Below are 14,654 nucleotides of genomic sequence, written 5' to 3' on the forward strand. Positions count from 1 at the left end.
CTTTGGTGTACAAAGCATGAGAACTCACACACCTCTCTGTGGCTAGCACAGGTCTTTCTCGTGAGAACATTCCACTGTGTTTTATAAACAAAGATAAAGTTTGGATATTTTTTGAACAGTGTCTCGAGATTTGGACAGTCCAGGCCTGGCCAATCAGGCCTAGGGGGAGGTTTCTGACTGACCAATCTGGGTGACCTCTGAAAAGTCTATATATATGGAAATCAAAATAATAAACACTTTTTTTCTTGCCACACTGAGAACTTGGGTCCTTTTCTCTGCCAGCGGCTCAACAGCGACACCTCTCCGTGGCATGAACTGACCTTGATGACGTCCTCCCCCGAGGATTTGCACTCCACAGCCTCGGAGATGTCGGTGACAGCGCTGTTCTCCTCGATGGACACCACCTTGACGGGCACTGCCACCGTCCTGCCGGTCAGGATGGCCGTGTTGAGGATCTCCGTGTCCTGCACACAACACAGAGCACAGCACTGCTCACACCTCAGCTCCCAGCGCCTGCACAGCTCAGAGAACCATAAAAAGATGCAACCCTAGTAAAAGGCAAGGTAACCCCAGCCTTGTGGTATCTGCTGAATAAACACAGTCAGCACTGCACTCTGTTAACACCACGAATTCACATCAGCAGCACATCACAGGTATCTTCTGCTGCTGAGATACATGGGGTTATTCCCAGTATTCACCTCCCAAAACGTGATTTCAGAGTTTTTACTAACACAGCTTGATGGCAATGTTTGGGTAAGGATTCAAGAGCCTCCAAAGCCCAAATGCTGCTCTTTGAATCTCAGCCCATTGCAAAGCTGAGGCCTCTCTGTGAACTCTGCCTCTGGAAGTGGTTCAAGATTATTTAATTTCCTCTGATATGGCCAATGAAGCAATGCAAGGAATCCAGAAGGACTTAGGGATGCTGTTAACTGCAGGGAAAATAACAAGGAAATGGGAAGTTTGAGCTGGGGTTGTGCCATATAAAAACCTTTCAATGCACCATCAACCAGGCTAACACTTGGAACTCCTCAACCATTTCAGCATCACTGGATTCCCAAGATTCCCATACAGGAAGAACTTCAAAGTTTTCTCCAACTTTTCGGCTTTCAATATGAAGTGAATAAAATATTCAGCAAATTCCTCAGCGCTGAAGTCATGAGGACTGCAGCCACTGATGTCAACAGCAGCAAAATGGGGCACTGATACTGTTGATACTATTTTCAATTCAAGTTTAGTGAGTTTGAAATTTAGGTCAGAGTTTCTTTTCATCTTGCAACTTGTTATTTCTCAGGTCCTCCTTCAGCTCTCATAAGAAATCCCATCAAACTTAAAAGAAAATGCTAAAAAAGGAACGTTGACTGCTCTAGAAATGTAAGAACCCCAAATCATTCCTATGGCACAGGAGAAGACAAAGCTACCCAATGTATCAAATCAGAGCTGGATTTTTAAAGGATATTATTGGAATATATAAGTCAGGAACTCCTGACTTTCAAGGACACCTCCAGCCACCTCTACAAACCCTGCTGGGTATCACATTCAGTAAAGTGCTGCAGTGAATGTTTGGCTTTAGAAATTCACTTCTGCCATTCAAACTTCAACATTTTGTCCCAAAAGTATTTATTTCCATGTCTGTCCTACCATTTTGCTAAGTCCAGAAACAGATGCCAAGGAGCAGATCTCAACATTTGAGGACAAAACCCCTCAGTACCAAACCCCACGACTTTTCTCTCTGAAAAATTCTGAAGCAACAAGCCCTGAGTAACCTCAGGGGTTCACCAAAGACCAGCAGAACACAACACATTGTGCATTTGGCTACTGCTGGGTGTCCTTTCAAATTCATCTTTTGCCTCAATTCCTTACAGTTTATTTTTGTGTCTCTGAGTGTTAAACACCAAGAACTAAGGACTCCAGGGCAAAGGAGCTCAAAGGAGTTTGTGGAAATGACAGGAAATCTTTTCTTTGGGCTTTGAAATGGTTTTACTCATATCCACCTTTTCTTTAGCAACCAATATGTATTACTGATACAGAAATGTGATTTAAAGGGGCAGCTTCAGAGGAAGAGAAACACCATAAAGATAAAAGAGTTTTGGATATAAAACACACTCTGTGGCCTGGGGATTTACCCATGTTTGCATTTAATGTTAATTTATGAAGTTCACGAGCGATCAGAAAACCATATGCACATAAAACAAAGGAGAAACAAGCCTTGCTCCACTGCCAGGAAGATAAAAACAAAGCCCTGCTTATGCAGTGAGGTGAGACTTTTGTGCCACGAGCAGCAGAGTAAATCCATCATCAAGGTTTAACTCCCAGCAAGCTCCTCCCCAGCACCAGCATGGCCTCAAAGAAAGGACTTTCTGCTCCTGGGAATTAGACTGCCAAGGAAAACTTGCTCAAGTGGAAATAAATAAGAAAGGAAAAGGAGGATAAACCAACAGCTAGAAAGCAAGCTCAGTCAGGAATTACTGAAAGAATTGGGATTGTTTAGAACAGAGAGGATTATAGGGAAAGATGTTTACTCTCTCCATATACATAAAAGTCTTTAAAAATGATGATGAATAGAATGTTTTCCATGCTCATGGACAAGGCCTGAGGTAATGGGTTTAAACTGCAAGAAGGCAGATTTGTGTGACATTAAGGTAATCTTTATTATAAAAATAATGATGGAGAACGGATGAAATAGGTTGTCTGGCAGAAGAAAATGCACAGTCTAGCCCAAGAGATCTCTGAAGAACAGATTGTACTTCATTCAGAAAGACCAGAAAGGGAAGAAGTGGAGGAAAGGAGAAGATGATCTCCTGTGGTTTCCTCACCACTTCCTCCTAGTACCCCTATTCTTCAGAAGTGAATGATCCCCCAATAATCCTGTGTTCTCAATAATCCTGTCCTGTTCCCCACCACAAACAATATCATCCTTCTCTGCTGGACAAAGAAAACCATCTCTGCTTTCCTCATGGATCTCCTGACAGGCCAATGTCACTGCCACTCCTGCTTCCTGCACTCCAGAGAGCAGAGCTGCCCCACCAGCTGCTCAGAAATAATGTCACTCCTGTTCCTCTCCTTCCAATAGGTCATTCTTGATCCATCTGACTCCTCAGTGGCTGTGGGACAAAGACATTCATACAAAGGTCCAAAACCTTTTCAAATTTTCCAAGCCCTTTCTGGAGGGAAGAAAGGAAATTTGGCTCCAGGGACATGATGAGCAATTAGAAACCCCAATCTGCTGCCCTTTGCTAATGGTTTCATTACAGGAAGGAGAGTGTGTATGAATTAATTTATTTGGATTAATTACCTCAGAGATGCCTCTGCCCCAAGAACTGCAAAAGGCACTGTTTGTCATGTCAAAGAGCTACTGAAATCCCTTCTCTGTAGTCCAACAGGAACATCAGGGATTTCAAATTCATGATGAGCACACAGGAGATGGAAAAATATTGTAAATATTATCTAATGGTTTCCTAGGGGGTGGCATTACAGCCATTAGGGATCCTCAGCAGTGGAATGGGATTGGTGCTCTGAGCAGAGAGGGAAACCTTCTGCTGTCACCTCCCCTGAAAGCAGCCAGAACTCATGGGCAGCACACAGCTCACAAAATACTGATGTGCAAGCAATTAATACTTCACACACTGTACTAACAGCAATTTTCAGCTCTGCCACTTCCCTTACTGAGGCTCTAAGTGCTCTGAGATAGTGAAAACCAACCAGAAATAAAGACCAGAGAACAAAGTCTTGATGTTATTGTCTTTTTTTGTCTGGAACTCAAAGAGAGAAATGCATATCCTACATCCCTGGATATGGAAGAGCCTCTTGGCACAACTTCTCCTCCTCTGTGTTCCCTTTTTATTGCTGCAATAAAGCCAAAGGCAATTCAGTGAGAACTGAGCCTCTGCCTGACTGAAAACTCTGAGTGGTGCAGCAAAGCAGCCATGGCTCAGGACTCCTTAAAAACTGAACTGGAAGAGATAAAAATAAAAATAAAAATAAAAATAAAAGGAGCTGAAATAGACTCTGTCTGCCCAGGAGCACCCTGAAGGTGAGCCACAGACACAGGGCTCTGGCTCAGCACCCAAATTTATTTCCCTGCATTTTGCCACCTCCTGCAGCATCCCTGATCATCACTGAGGAGCACCAGCAGCCCAATCTGAAAGAATTAGGGAAGAACCTAATTCTTCTAAACCAAGAACCATTAGGGAAACAATTGTTCTCCCAGCAGCACAGAGGTGATGCTTTCTAGGTCTCATTTTTAAATACAATACACTGCCCTGATTGCAGGCTAATTTGGGAGTGTACAAACCACATGACTGAGAAACTTTCAGAGAGACTGAGAATTCGTTGGAAATGAAGGCACTTTTCAAAATCACAGCATCTTGGCCATTTCCACATTCTTTAATTTTTAAAATCCCCCAAGAACTTAATCTACTTTCTGGGCAGGCAGCAATGCAAGTTTTAAAATCAAATTCATTTTGTGTGGCAAAAAAAACTGAAAGCATCTGATAGCAATGTTTGGACTTGTTCCCCAAGAAATTCAAAAATGAGGAAAGTAGAGTAAATTGAAAAAAACAGAGTGAAGATGAACTACAAGTAAGCATCAATATCCAGGTCAGAAAGAAGGTTCTGTGAGTGAATTGCAAACTCTACAAAAGGCAGGATTGGCACTTCCAGAGCTGCAATGGAGAGCTGCACAGATAATCCTCACAAGGGAGATTGGAGCTCTGAATTTTGGAAGCTTCCAAGTGTGTTGGCAGCACAAAGCCCAAATCCCACCATCATCTGACTGATACTGCAGAGGGAAAGTTGGTTTTATTGTTAGAAGAACATCTACAAAGTCCCAGTCAGGATGGTTCTTTCTTGTTACCAGGGCAGCCCTTCAGTGAATACAACAGATAAGGAAATAATTACTATTTAAATGTTTTTAATTACAAATAGTAAAATTAAAAAACAATTTTTCTTCTTCTTCTAACGATGAGAGGAAAACTCTAGTGGGTAAGTCCAAGGAGGTATCAAAGGAGATATTCAAAAGCAAATCACTAAATTCTGTAATTTTTAAAGGAATTGCTTTAAAAATGTATTTACAGAATTTGATGCAATATCCCCAATTTCCAGGGGATCTCCAAGCTTTCCTCCTTGGAGCTGCAGTTACAACCCAGAGCACCACAAACCTGCTCATCCTCTGCTCCTGCCTGGGTCACCTTCATTTGGATAAAATCCACCAGCAGCAATACTGGGCTGAGTATTTCCTTCCACAGCTGCACTCACTGTGCTACTTCAGAGCAAACTCTGCAGGACTGCTTTTCAGAAAAATCCCTTCTTTCTTAGAAAGGGAAAATAATCCCCCTAAAGTAACAGTGTTCTGGCCAGAGCTGAGAAATCTGTGCTCAAGGTTGGTCACTCAGTCAGGTAAGCCCAGGGTGACTCTGCAGCAATCTCACATTTTATTCCAGCCCTGCTCCAGCCAGGGAAATCACCCTGCTGGCAGTGGCAGCTCTGCACAGAGAGCAAAAATTCAGAATATCAGCCTCAGTCGCTTGGATTGAGCTGAAGAGCAAACCTTATGTTCATCCAACCTCTCAGTTGTAAGAAGGCAAGCATTCAGCCTTGACTAATTTAGGAACTAATTCAACATTAAATTGTGGCAGAATGAGGAAGCAAAGTGACAGCTGTTTAATTAAACTCTAAATCCGATTAGATGGTGTTATCAAGAGAAATCCATGGGAGCCTGAGGTCATGAGAATGGTCCTGTGTGCAGGCTGGAAACCCAGCCAGTGGAGCCTCCCAGAATGATGGTAATCGTGGCTTAGCATTTCCAGTTGTCCCTCAGCAGTGACAAACCTGCAGAACAGACCTGGAGGAGTGACACAAAAATGCCATTTCTGCTGGAATTGCTGGGGAAAGCTGCTTGAAGGAGAATGTGGAAAATACCTTCCAACCAACCCAGCAGTTGTCCTACAGAACAAGGAGAGAAGCAGCAAGGAGTTCTGTCCACCAGGAGAGCTGCAGGGCTGGGCTGGGATTTCCCATCACCCTGAGGCACAGGGACACCTTGGGGACACATCTGCCAGAGGAGGAGATGCAGATGTGGGAGACAGGAAGCAAACTGCCAGCTGCCAACAGCACAGATCATCCAGCGAGGGGCACTGAGCTGTGCATCCCAAATTCCAGTGGCATCCCAAATTCCAGTGGCTTCCCAAATCCCAGTGGCTTCCCAAATCCCAGCAGAGCTGCACTGCACTGCAGGCAGTGGTGATGCTGATTTGGGAACACACTGGGTGTGGATTGGAGTTATTAATGCTGCTGAGATTACAGCTGATTAATGCAATGCCATTGTTAGGCTGCAGACTCTGTTTATCTCCATAATCCTCCGATTAACAGTAAATTATACATCGTGCTTTCTGCCAGCTGAGTTCCCTGACACTCCCCGTTCACAGGCAGTGAGTACAAGAGGGGGAAGAAGCTGATATTCTGCTTTTTAAATTCTTAGCACAGCCTCGGGAAGAGCAGGAGTTCTACAGAGCTAAGAGTTTGGAGGATTGAGGAGCCCCTGAGGTGGAGCCACCCTGGCAGGAGTGGGGAAAGGCAGATTTTGTTGGGTGCATTTTGGGCTGCTCTTGTCTCCAATATTATTGGCTCATCACATCTTATCCTGCTCTGCTTCATTTATCACTTAATAACATGAAGGCTTTTACTTCCTGAGTAGAGAACTGCAAAGGAAACAGGGTGATGGTGTTAGGAGTGAAACCTAAAGAGGACAAGCTGCTAACTCAACAATTCTCTCAGCAGCCAAACAAATCCAGAGGCAGCCCAGCTCACCCCATGGCTCCAAGGTCCATACTGCCAAGGAGCATGTTAGCTAAGGAACTAATCACCTGTGGAGAAAAATTAGCCCATTCAAAATCTGTGTAAGAAACAGACCTAGTGAATAGAAGTGAATAAAAGCTGCCATTTCTGCAGTGTGTTTCTGACGAGGACAGGAGAACAAAGGAGCTCCAAGTTCCTTCTGGATGCTAATTCCACTCGACACACGACAGCACTGTGGGGAATCTTCTCTTTGTTAAATCTTTACTAAATGGCCACCAACACACATCTCTGTGGCGCAGAAATTAAGGACAATACCTGCCCTGAAGAACAAACAATGCACAAGTCAAGGCCAGCCAAACCATCTCCCGTGGGAAGACCCCAAGGTGGAGGCTGGCACTGTTCTGTCCCTGGCATGCACGAGGCTGGTTTGAAGACCCTGATCAACATGATGTCTGTGGGTCTGCAGGAGCCTCAGAGGGGCTGCATGGAGGAAATGTGGAGCTGGAGACACAAGAAAGGGATTCAGAGTCATCTTTCTCACTTCCCAGAAAAGTGGCTTTGACAGATAAAGCCCATCAGTGCTCAGGCTGGGCTGGGATGCTCACCAAGCAGGGCTGGACCACTGCCAGGGAAACAGTGGCACCTTCCTGGGGCCACAGGGAGAGGAAGCAAGACTGGGATTGAAGTTTTTGGGCCACAGGGAGAGGAACCAAGGCTGGGATGAGAAGTTTTTGGGCCACAAGGATAGAAAGCGAGGCTGGGATGGGAAGTTTTGGGTCCAGCAAAATGTTCCCTGTAGCTCTGGTGAACAGTGTAATTTATGACAAAGACCTAAGTGTCTCTTCTAGATGGGAACTCAGTGTTCTGCAAATGCAAAGCCCTTTTAATCAATGCTCTTGTCTCTGTTTAGTCTCCATATTAAGATAAATCTTAATTACTGGCTCCCTCCATTAGCAGCAAACCATTCCATTTTCTTCCCTGCTTGTACAGTTTTCAAATACCCTGCTGGTGGAATTTTGGAGTCCTGATAAATGACACTCTGCAGACAGAAAAGGGGGGATGCAGCATACATTAAGAGACAGGGATGCAGAGAAATATCTTTGGCTCCTCGGATGACTAATCCCCACTTCCCTTGCAGTGACTCCACCCTGCTGGCATTCAGACGTGCAAAAGGCAACATCACCAGTGATCACTTTGATTTAGCAGATGCAGACGGTGTTGCTAAATGCAATTCTCTCATCTGTCAGCAGTGAGCATCCCTTGCAAAGGAAGGAGAGACTGGAGCACCTCATTGCTTTGCTCTGATTGCAGTCAGTGAGGGAGATGCTGGCATTGCTCAGGGCTGGGCGTGGGATGAAGAGCCAAGGGCAGGTAGAGAGCTCTGGACTTGACCCAGATTATTCTGGCAACAGCATCTCCCTTCTTATGGCTTGTAAGTTTGAATTAAAAGGTAAAATCTTCATTTGCAAAGGCCATGAATGATGCTGTGGCCAGCAGGAAAAAATGGTCACAGCCTGGGCTATAATCAGGATAAACCTTCCAAAACGGACAGTGAGAAAGTTTAAAGTGTGGAATAAAGAATGCCTTTCTCAGAGCTTCTGGGAACAGAATTCCTCTGGCAGACAAGGCAGCTTTCTGTGACCTGCTGAAGGGGATAAGCAGCTCTTTTCACTTCCAACATCTGAAACCAGGTGGAATAAAAAACCCTTAATGCCCAGAAAGTCCAGAGAAACAGAACCTCAGAACCACAGAACCCCAGAACCACAGAACCCCAGAACCCCAGAACCCCAGAACCCCAGAACCACAGAACCCCAGAACCACAGAACCACAGAACCACAGAACCACAGAACCACAGAACCACAGAACCACAAAACCACGCTGCCTCTGAAGCTTCTGTCACTTCCTCCAATTCTTGAACAGCTGAGAATCACATTCAGATTTCTTTTAACATATTGCTTTCAGGAGTAAATATTTACTCCACTGTATTTGTTATACTAAGTTGATGATATGCAGTTCATAAAACCAATTCCAAAACTTAATTTTGGAGCTGTAAGAGTTTGCCACAGGCACTGAGACTCACCAGGAAATCTTATTTCCTCTCCCTTGTGAAATAAGGATCTAAGCACTTGCATTAATATTTCCACCAGTGAAGTTCCACTGCCTGAATATTAATGCTACATGTATTTATTATTTCTCTAAAAGCAACCCCATTCTGGCTCCACGTGTCAATGCTGAGCTGTGACTTTGGAGTTTCTACACCAAGGAGGTAAAAAGAGCAACCAGATCAATGGATTCTCAGCACCTCCTGGTGAATAACTGATTCTTGTTTTCTGAGCAGATCCAGGGATGAGAAAATTTATTCCCACACCATCTGACACTGCTTGGTTTTGGTTTTCTTGCTGAATAAAACACTTTCTTTCTGTTTTCCAAATCTCTGTGGGGAAATACATAGACCCAAAGTTATATCACAACAAAACAAAGAAATTGATTACTTTTATTTAAAAAGTACAGACCTCCAAGTACCACTATAGCTAAGTGACTAAGTAAATCTTGATTTGATAGCTCAGGACTTTTAATTTTTTTTTTTTAATATATAAAACCTCTGCTTGGTTTTATCTTAAAACCTGCACAAAGCAAGGTTAACACATGGTCATTTCTGCACAGGCTGGATTGGGTTAAAGCAATGATTCCTGACTCCTCAGGGACCCTGCAGCCTTGGAGGAGCCTGGAATATCCACATCCAGAAAATGGGAGGGATGGAGCCAATTTCCAGGGGTGCTGGAGAGGATTGTCCTGCAGGAAAGGCTCTGCAAGGACAGGGATGTCTCAGACTGCTGTGGGACTGCAGACGGGCAGTGCAGCCCCAAAACTCCTTCCTGCCCCCAAAACTGCTGCCCTGCTGGGATCAGGCAGGAAAGGAGCTCAGCTCACACTTGGCAATGTCTTACACTTAAATTCAGCCCTTTTCTTAATGAATCAAATCCTCAAGAAACATCTCCAACCCTCCTGAATTACTCTGACAACACAATCCCATCAGATAATGCAACCCCTCAGTGATGGGAAAAGCAAATTAACAAGGACACAGAATAAAATCAACTCAACGTTTTCATGCTGGGTTGTGTCTCCCTTCAGCATCTGAAAAGCTGTAAATGTGTGCAGTTTGTCTGTCACCATCAGAGTGTCTCACCAGTGCCTCTGGCTGGGGTTTCTCTGCCTGCCAGGATCCAAATCCCATCAGGATTTGGGATTTTGAAACCCCAAACTGCACCCAAGATGTCTCTGCTTTCTGTTGGCTGAGCAGCTCTGTCAGGACTCAGCGGCCAATTTGGGTTTTCAAAGAAAAATGGGATTTCCTGCTGTGTGGAGGAAGAGGCTGTGACTGAAAAGGACTTCAAAGGAAACAAGTCTGGAACCACTTAGGAAAAAAAAAAAATTAAGGACAACTGCAGGAGATGGGAAGCAGAACCCCACATTTCATCCTTCTATAAGCACTTAAAATATAGAATAAGGACATAAAAGTGACTGGAGAAGATAGGAAGCAGAAACCCACATTTTATTTCTCTGAGCTTATACATAAATAAAAATAATAAAACCCGAATTTTTAAAAAAATACACTTCTGTGTAACACAGGAAACTATCTGCTCCTCTCGGTGCCATTTCATTCCTTACTCTCAATATTTTGCTCAATTGACTCAGAAATGAAAGCACTTACATAGGAAACACATTATCCAGAGAGAAAAAATTCTACTTATGGCTTGAAATGTGAGTGATTACCTGAGATATTCCAACTCCAGCACCCTAAGTGGCTCTTTTTAGCAGAGGAAATGGAAACAGATGGAAATCTGTGCAGTGACAGGTTAAAAGCCCTTATTCTGAGCCCAACACACTTGAGAACCATTGCTGAGCACTGCTGCTTAGGGATGGAAGAACACTTGCAGATGCTTATGAATACACTTGATAAAGACAAGCAATAAACTGTCCTGAGTCCTCTGGAAAACTTGTGTTTTTATGCATTTCTGCAGTGCATAAATTATACACATTTCATCTCTGGGAGATGCATGAAAACAGCTACAATACGTAGTCATACATATCATTTTTTATCTAATAAGCACCCTTAGAGAAGTGCCTGGAAAACAGAGTGGAGAGAAACATATTAAAAGCATTAACTGAGTGAATGTAGCCACTTACAGCATTCCCAGGAAAAGAGAAATATTTGTTACAAATACCAAAAGCGAGGCCAATAAAACAGCCTCAGAACCTGCAGCACATTGTAGCCTCATAAGCACAAAAATAGCTTTTCATTTGCTCAAACAGCTCAGGAATAATTGTCAGAGGGAGCTTTGGGCTGTGATGAACACCTCCCGTGTTTTCTCCACTGCTGAATGATCCTATTAAGTTTCTCCCAGATGGAAATGGGAATATTGGTGAAGGCTGAATGGGACAGCAAGGCCATGGATGGAACTACAGAATATTTTCTTGATGATTTCATAGCCAACAGTTTTCTTTTGTTGTACTAAGACATGAATGAGTCAATTTAAGGGCATTTTCTCCAGATCTGTTAGTCATTTATTCCCTTTCTCCCAAACTGAGGAGTTATTTGGGAATGGCTCCCTGGTGAAATTGGGTTTGTTCCACCAGCAGACACAACTCTGGTGGTGCCTCCAGCCTGGGAGGACTGGGGGAACACAGCTGCCCGTAAAAAGGCAATTTTCATTAGCCATTTGAAATTCTTCCCAGGTTCATTTGAATTCAACCTGAGCCCTGTTCTCCAGTTGGCTTTATAGCTCTAATAATGGGGCTGTGATGGCTGTCAGCAAGGGGCAGGTGCAGGCTGGAAATACAGGATAGCAGGACTGGAAATACAGAAAGGTATCAACAGGGAGTTGCAAAATGAAAATACAGGAGGATAGCAGGACTGGAAATACAGGAGGATATCAACAGGGAGTTGCAAACTGAAAATAGAGAAAGATATCAGGACTGGAAATAAATACAGAAAGATATCAACAGGGAGTTGCAGACTGAAAATACAGGAGGATATCAGGACTGAAAATACAGAAGGATATTCAGAACATCCTTCAGAATATCAGAAAATACAGAAGGCAGTTGCAAACTGAAAATACAGCAGAATATCAGGACATTTGTGCACAGCAGCCCAGGCTGCAGATGTGTGCAGATGTGAGGATATGCATTAAAACAAGGCTTGGATGCTTCTGTGGGAACAGGAGACACAGATTTGATGACAGGGGCAGTGCTTTTCATATTATATTATATTATATTATATTATATTATATTATAGTATAGTATATTAATTATATTATATTATATTATAATATTAATATATATTAATATATTAATATATATTAATATAGATTAATATATTAATATATATTATTATATTGTATTATATTATTACATATTTCCACCCCACATCCTTCTTACTGTAAATACTTTGCAAACGTAATTTTTTTTCCAAATTTTTTTCCAAATTATTTTTCCAAATTTTTCAAAACCGACCCCACTGAATCCAACATCCACTTTCAGTAAAGCCAAAATCCATCCCACCAGCAAACCCTAAAGGCTCCTCACCAATGTGCTTTCCTGCAGCCACCCCAAGCACTTCTTCTCTAAGTTATCCCAAGGAAAGGACACAATAATGCTCGCAGTGTGGGGTGGTCTGAACCCTGTGACTGAGGGGAAATCATTTTAAATGCTTTATGGACTTCAAGGATTAAGTCCCAAGGACAATTTCTTGTTTTAAGTAACTGGGGTAGTGCATGATCCATGGATGATTTTTATGGCCGCTGTGGAGGTTGTGAACCTGTTTTATTTGTGTAGATTAATATGCCATGGATTATTAATGAGCTGTTTTCTCCTTCTCACAGACACTACTCATGTCCTGCAAGTTCCTGAAGTTGCTCAGCTCTTGGCTGAAGTTTGTGGATGGCAGAGCCCTGTTTAAACCACTCTGGCAGTGAAGCACTATTTCAATTTAATTTAGTCTGTTTTGAAAATCAGCAAGAGGAATTTTCTACCTGCTCTTTCCCTATTTTGGCTGCGCAGTTTTAATTTTCCATCAGCAAAATCTATAACGAAGACACCACGAATTCTTCTGCAACCGCTATGAAAAAGTGGCAATAAAAATGCAGAAAACAGTCATTATTATTATTTCCCCTCCTTGTACCTGGATTATTCTTCCTTTTCAAACAGTTTATCGATTTCCCTGACTTCAGCTGCACAGGAGCAAAGCAGCAACAAGATGATTGCATTAATGAGAGCAGATCCTGTACAGACAGCAGAAACTCACTGCGCTTACAAAGATGAGAGAGTGACACAGGAAAATTCAATTATTGATCAGACACATGTCTGATGGACTGCTGGGCCTTATAATATGGAAACTGAACCTGGCATGGATCTGCAAGGAGGAAAATTAAATATATACAGTATGTATACTCACAGATGCAATTATTTCCCCCTTACTCCAGCAAAAACATGTTTTACCCTCAGGGTTTGCTCATCCAGATGCTGCTGGAGGCTCATGGCTAGAGAAGTATCCTTGAAAGAGGTTGCTGTGATCATTGTGTAAGTCAGGGATATGACAGCCAAAGGGATCAAATCCATTTGTTTGAAGCAGTATTTAATTTGTTAGCATAACCTGGAGCAACCCCAGTGACCATTAACTTTATCTGAGCATCTCACAGCAACTTCCAGCCATGAAAGAGCCTTGAAAAGAGATCTGTGTGCTTGAGAGCTTGGCTTTTTTTTTTTTTTAGCTCTACTGGATAGCCTAATAAAAGACATCACCTCTAGCCACAAACCTTGCTTCACTTGTATTTTTACTCTTCTATTTTACTCTATTTTTTAATCTTTACTAACTTCTATTTTTACTCAGCTAGACCTGCCCTGCCAGTACTGAAGCAGGGAGGATGAACATCCACCTTTAAGCAGGGAATTTTCCTTCATCAAGAATGAGCAGTGCAGAATGAGGCTGCCAGCCAAAATCCTTGCACTGTGCCATAGGAAATGCAGGTCCATTTTAGAGATGAGTCGAGCTGCTGTGGGCCTGAGCCAAAGATGTGAGAGAGGCAGAGCTGCAGACAGCTGTGGCTCCTCTGCAGCAGACAATTCCTATTTCTGCACAGCAGAGTCTCCCAGAGCCCAATGACTGCTCTGTAATTCGGATGAGGTAAGAGCAGTGAGGAGGAATTACTGAGGAGGAATTACTGAGGAGGAATTACTGAGGAGGAATTACTGAGGAGGAATTACTGAGTCTCCACTGACTTATTCATTACCACACCAAGCTCACTCCTGAAGTTTTCCACCCTTCAAACATATGCCTCAGGACACCTGTGCCAGCTGGCAGCTCCTCTCCCAGTCCCTCCTTTTCAACGCTTATAATTGACATTTTGTCCCAAATCCAGAGCCCAAAGCAGAGTCTCCTCTGCTGGCTCCATCAAGCAGCAAGCCGTGTCCAACCTGCCCAGCCTTGGCACACAGGCAGGTGGGATTCTGGACAAAATGGTTCCTGAGGACACCCAGCTCTGAGACTGATGGCTTTGGTTTCTGCTGCTGACATAATCTCTGCAGCAGGAGGTCTCCTGCCTTCTGTCAGCTCCCCAAAATGAGAGCTCAAGAGCACAGAGAGGTTACACAAACCTCCTGGACCTCAGCCAGCTGTGTGCTGGTTCACAACTCCAAACGAGGAGAATTCACCTTTAAATCACACAAGGTGATTTCTGCCTGCATCCTTTTTTCCCCAAGCTGCATCCTGGTGAAGTCTGCTTAATGCAAATGAAAATAAAAGTGTTCTGCCGAGGTAAAAAATGCCCACATTAAAGAAAGAGAAGAGATGAAGTGGTTCTCCC

The 14,654-nt window shown here is 43.3% G+C and overlaps 1 protein-coding gene across 3 annotated transcripts in view; it reads right to left on the reverse strand.

Annotated features, from left to right (window-relative positions):
• The window catches only part of TMEM132C (transmembrane protein 132C), a 174,563-nt gene that overhangs the window by 21,736 nt on the left and 138,173 nt on the right, over positions 1 to 14,654 (reverse strand). For all 3 annotated transcript variants that reach the window (XM_085075373.1, XM_085075374.1, XM_085075375.1), the window contains exon 5: positions 321 to 464. In XM_085075373.1, the coding sequence (XP_084931499.1) occupies positions 321 to 464 (144 nt within the window). The remainder of the gene's footprint in view (positions 1 to 320; positions 465 to 14,654) is intronic.

This window comes from Lichenostomus cassidix, chromosome 15, assembly GCF_008360975.1.
Source record: "Lichenostomus cassidix isolate B80296 chromosome 15, HeHo_3.0, whole genome shotgun sequence".
NCBI lineage: Eukaryota > Metazoa > Chordata > Aves > Passeriformes > Meliphagidae > Lichenostomus > Lichenostomus cassidix.